Source organism: Buceros rhinoceros, unplaced genomic scaffold (assembly GCF_000710305.1).
Source record: "Buceros rhinoceros silvestris isolate BGI_N320 unplaced genomic scaffold, ASM71030v1 scaffold13258, whole genome shotgun sequence".
In the NCBI taxonomy this organism is placed as follows: domain Eukaryota; kingdom Metazoa; phylum Chordata; class Aves; order Bucerotiformes; family Bucerotidae; genus Buceros; species Buceros rhinoceros.
The window spans coordinates 20135-25821 of NW_010428728.1; the positions used below are offsets into that span (position 1 = coordinate 20135).

Sequence of the window (5687 nt, forward strand, 5' to 3'; positions counted from 1 at the left end):
CTTTCCCTCCTGTGATTTTTATTTTTTTCTCCTTCTTTATCTTCCTTCTTTTCCTTCTTGTTTTTCTCCTGATCTTAAAGGGGAGGGAAAGGAATAACTATCAGCAATAAATATGAACAGTTTCGAAGTTACAAAAAAACATAATTAAAAGAGGTATAAAATCCCTTGTGCAATAGTCTCCAAACAGGTGCTCTTGCACGTGGGTACAATGATGAAATGCCAGTGGACAACTGCCAGCGGTTCCTGTGGTATGCAAAGTTGTTCTTGTATTAGGTTCTCTCTTAAGGGTTGAAAATCAATCCAGAATTAGCGAAACACAGATTTCTAGGGCCGTAACTTCCATTAGAGTTCCACCAAGATAAACAAGTTCAGAAATTCGCTTTAGTATTCTCAGTGAAAAGGTACCTCAAAAGGCAACACCGTCGTGAACACTGAACCCAGATCTTGCACGCACAGTACCATGGACCACGCGAGATACTGCGCTGATGCCACACTTAAGAAATACAGCAAATGAAAACTAGTTTTTCTGCAGTAAGCAACTTCACCAGTTGGAAATGCATTTCCATTTTCCTTCTGTTAGAGCGGAGTGGCCTCTGTCACCACAGAGCTGCGTCACATCCCTCTGTGAAAACCACGGGCACTGCTGGTGGCTGCTGCCAGACCTGTAACGCCCAAACTTTCTGTCATGTTGCAGCCGTCTGAAGAGCAATGTGGATGGCAAGTTCCTGGTGGATGGAGTTCCCTTCAGCTGCTGCAACCCGAGCTCCCCGCGGCCCTGTATCCAGTACCAGCTGACAAACAACAGCGCTCACTACAACTACGACTTCCTGACGGAGGAGCTCAATATCTGGATGAAGGGGTGCAGAGAGGCCCTGCTGGATTACTACACAGCCATTATGAGATCCATCGGTATTGCAGCGCTGCTCATTTGGTTGTTTGAGGTAAGTCTCGTAAAAATGGTCTGTGTCAGATTAATCAGCTTTCCTGCTCTCTAGGACAGGAAACAACTACAGTGTGACGCAGGAGAAGAGCCTCAGTACCTAGCAGGAGTCCACGAGCACTTGGGAAGCGTTGCAGGACTTCCTTTAGCACAGCCAGCTTTCTCAAAGTCCCCAGAGCAGGAGCAAATCTCATTGACGATAGAAACTACTAGACGCGATTGAAGGAATTCTGTGTATTTACAGAGATTTTTCAACAGACTATGGCATCTGCCCTTCCCTGAAGCATTTCTGGGATCAGATACAGGATGATACGTGCAGTGACACCACTGCAAGGAAATTAGGTGAGACCGTCTGAGGATTGTTTTAAGTCAGTTTGAACAAAGAACATACAAAATGCGAGCAGGCCTTTGGCTGAATCCTTTAATTTTACCTACAGTAAAATGAAGCTTAAGTACGACTGTCTCAAAGCCTCCTTTTCACATTGCACAGCGTGACAGCAGAGTCAGCACTGGCGAACACGGCACGTCTGTTAGACGTGGATTAGGCTGCTCATTGTGCAATCAGAACAGGCACATGGCAGGCAAACACATCCGCCTGCAAAGACGCGGTCCTTCTGCTGTCACCCGTAAAGAAAGTTGTCTGGGTGTTATCACCCGCAGGTGAAGGACCTCCCAAATGCATAGGCTAAAATAGAGTTTTCTCCCATTTTTAGTAATTCTAGTTTTCTGATTATTGCTCTATTGCACAAATATTAGCATGATAATTAAAAAGTTTGTGACAGTCCTCAAGCCGTGCTAGATGGGGTGGTGGTGACGGAAACAACAGGCCTTTGGCAGCACATGAGAAAGCTGTGAGCTGGCTCTCTGCGCTCCCTTAAATACCGACAAGCTGGGCCTGCTGATCTCGGTTCCAACAGAAAGGACGATGAACGTGGAGCTTTTTCCTACACTTATACTCGAGCCTCTACTATAGGCCATCCTTCTTAATTGTAGTGCATTGGCATGTAGGACACATACGGCTTACGAACAAATGATTGAACTCCTCAGAGGAAATACCAATTTAATCAAGGTCAGGGGAAAAAAATCCACTGAAATTAACAGGCTACAATTTAGGGTTGGTTTTTTTTTCCCCCCCGTGACTGATGGTTCCATTAATTGATCATCCATTCTACATCAATTAGTTGTAGTCTCGGATGCTGCAGTGTCTTGAGCAATTCTAAGTATTTATGTGCTACTAACATGCATGTGGGAATGCTACCTGAAGAACGGGGAGAGAACCCATCAACCTCTCCCTGGTATTTTTCTTTCTTAAAAATGTAATTAATTGGCAGATTGGTTAGATATATTGCTTGGATAAAGGGCTTGTCTGCTTTACTCTACTAATTATTGGGCTTGGATATCTGTAAGTCGGAAAGCTGAGTTAGTGGTAGGTTGAGGCTGTAATTTAAACACTGTTTAATGTTTTTTTCTTCCAGCTCTCTGTACTTATTGGTGTCCGGTACCTACAAACCGCAATGAAGAATGTCCTGCTGCTAGGAGATTTGGAGGGTGAATCAGATGGCTGGTTATTAGAAAACAGCTTTGTGGAAACTGCCAAATACAACATCAATATCATTAAGACCCTTGGCAAAGCCAACCAGATCTCCACTGTCTCAGGCATGAACGACCCCAACATTGATGTTCAAAACACAAACTGTGGCAAAACTGCAACAAAATCCATCCCAGCGGCTAGCTAGACAAGGCTTCAAAGAAATGGCATCGCAAATGTAGCTTTGACATATTACAGTCTTACAGTCACCAAATTTTTCACCGGTGAGGAGAGAAAAAGGTAGGAAAACTAGTAAGACCATAGAACAAACCGCGGACTGGTGACAGCTCCAAAAAGGCTGATACTTTTTTGGCTGGATGTGTTTGTACTCATTCTCATGAAATCCCTGTTTTCAACACTGCACAAAACAAAGTTCTGGAATTTTCTCCACTTTCTTCCCCTTGCTTATATACTCATCATGGTCTGAATCGCTCAGAATAATCATCACGCACAAGGAAATTTCAGACAGTACAGGTCTACCTCTACTAACAGATTGGTCTGCTACATGCCACCAAAGTTTGTCGTTACTGTCACTACACCTACAGGAATCCCAGCAGCAGGGAAATCCCAAAAGAAACCCTTACACTGGATAAAAAGATTCTTTAAAAGACAAACCATGAAATTAAAACTCTGTTAGTCCAAGTTAGTATAGGGGAAATTTTAGCCCAATTACACACATATTGCACCCCTTCTAAAAGAACCTACCAGCCTGTCAAAGGCAAGGGAAGTTAGCATGGTGTGTTTCACTTTTTCCCCCCAAAACCAGTCTGAAGTATCTCTTCATTTTCCCCCCTCCACAGTTCAGAAAAAGCCAGCTACCATAGCTCCCTGAAGGTCAGTCGCTACTGCTGAAAGGAGTTCTCTGCTCAAGAGAACTGACAGCTCGTGCAAAAGTTCAAAAACAAGCAGATACCACCCATAAAACACACACTGATGATCCGGGAAGTTTCAAAGCTCCTAGTTTCAGAAGTACTTACATCGGGCCGGGGGCGGGAAGGTAAGGGATCGTTTGGAACCAACGAAGGCAAAACCAGCCTGACAGACCTCACCTCACATTCCTCACACGGTGCTCGGGAACTTTGTCAATGCGCGGGGTGAAAGCTGCCGGGACCCAAGCCACTTGCCGTTACAGGATGCCCTGTGACCGTAATTGACCATCAACAGTAAGCTGGAAAAAACAGCCTGATATAGAAATGAGGATAGAACACCAAAACATGTCACTTGTTACCGATGTGAATACTACATCGTCTGAGCATCGCTCTGGACAGCTTGGGCATTCTTTGTGTATTACTAAGTAAAAGAAATTTTATCAACTGGGGATATCCGAAGCAGAACTACTCCTGCTTTTAAAATTGTTCAAAAGCAACAGTGAAAATTCCTTTACCTGGCTAAACAATGGTGTCCTCTGTAACACTGGAATAGGCGAGAGTTATACTGCAAGACTATATTGTAAATAAAGTGTGTGATGTAAAAGTCTGTGCTGTATTTCAAGCAGGCTACATGCACGATCATAATTTTCAACGCAGTTGCTTCTCTGCTCAAAACTGTAGGTCTATACTGAGGTACGTTAAAAATAAACGGACAGATGGTGCCTGTCCGCAACAGTAGCCTGTGGCAGGCATTTGGCAAAAGCTACGGAAGAGGCAAGACCATTGAGAAAACCGTTCTTTCCCTGACAAAGCCCCCAGACTCCAGGAAACAGCAGTTTGGGGCTCGGTATAACCAAGAGGGTATTTGTATCACTATGTTCATAAATCCCAGGGGACTTTTTTCCTATGAATTTGCGCAGTATTTTTTAAACCCATTCACGTTTTTGATACCCAAAACACTTAGAACGAGCTTCAGATTTTAGTTTCTCACAATTCAGTTCTGCATCGTATGAAAAACTGCTTCTCTTTGTTTGTTGACTCCCTGACAACTTAATCAGGTATCACCCAATTCACCCTGTGAGATGTAGCTGATGGTCCTTCCTCATTTATTCCCTCCAAGTTATTCCTTGCTTTACAGTCCTGTGTTATAATCTCTCTTGGTCCTATCCTTCCAAGTTGAAGAAGTTGCTATTTAACCTTTTCTACTGTGGAAGTTGTTTCACATTTTTGATAATTTTCATCACTATTCTCCATTTATTATTTTTAAATGCATAGAGCTGAAGACATCATGAACGAAATAGGTTTTCTGTCCTTTCCTTTTCCTAAGAAATCCTGTCATTGCTCGCCCTTTTGACTGTTTTTGAGCATGGAGGTAACATCTTCACATAACTCACCATAAAAATACGAAGAACATTTTTGATATGAACCAGAGGGTGCTGGTCAACAACAGGCTCAATACGAGGCAGCAGTGTGTCCTGGCAGCCAAGAGGGCCCCAAACAGCATGAACAGCCAGTCGAGAGAGGCGATGATCCCGCTGTATTTGGTATCGGTGCAGCCTCACCTCGAGTTCTGTGTGCGAGTTCTTACAGAAGGATGCGAAGGTCCTTGAATGCATCCAGAGGAGAGCGACAAAGTTGGTGAAAGGGCTGTAAAGAACGTCCTCTGAGGACCGGCTAATGACTTTAGGTTTGTCTAGCTTGGAGAAAAGGAGGCCGAGGGGCAACCTCATTGCTCTCCACAGCTTCCTGAGAAAGGGCAGTGGAGAGGGAGGTGCTGAGCTCTTCTCCCTGGTATCCAATGACAGGACACATGGGAATGGTTCAAAGCTGCACCAGGGCAGGGTTAGGCTGGACATTAGGAAGCGTTTCTTTACCAAGAGGGTGGTGAAATGCTGGAACAGGCTTCCTACAGGGGTGGTCAATGCTTAAAGCCTGTCAGTGTTTGAGAGGCACTTTGACAACGTCCGTCACAACACACTGACTCCTGGTCAGCCCTACCCTGGTCAGGCAGCCGGACTGGATGTTCAGTGTAGGTCTACTCTGTTGTAAGATGGTAGTTTTTGCATAGCTACATGTAATTTTCATTTACCAAAACTGAATCTTCTGTTATTATCCAGCCACTAGGTTTCATAACAGCCTCCTGAAAAACTTATGGAATATCTCTGTATCATTGGTAGAAATTTGCAATTTTATAATTTCCTTTTTCAGATAACCTCTGAAAATGCCGAAAAAAATCCATGCAGATTTCTGTTGATAGGCTTCTTCCATTATCTTCTACTTTGCTGCTGAA

The 5687-nt window shown here is 43.9% G+C and overlaps 1 protein-coding gene across 1 annotated transcript in view; it reads left to right on the plus strand.

The window, feature by feature from the left end:
• Nucleotides 1-2676, plus strand: part of LOC104498944 (photoreceptor outer segment membrane glycoprotein 2) — an 11418-nt gene extending 8742 nt beyond the window's left edge. Inside the window, exons 3-4 of the mRNA XM_010142386.1 lie at nucleotides 695-941; nucleotides 2416-2676. Coding sequence (XP_010140688.1) covers nucleotides 695-941; nucleotides 2416-2676 — 508 coding nt within the window. The remainder of the gene's footprint in view (nucleotides 1-694; nucleotides 942-2415) is intronic.
• The last annotated feature ends 3011 nt before the right edge of the window (nucleotides 2677-5687 follow it).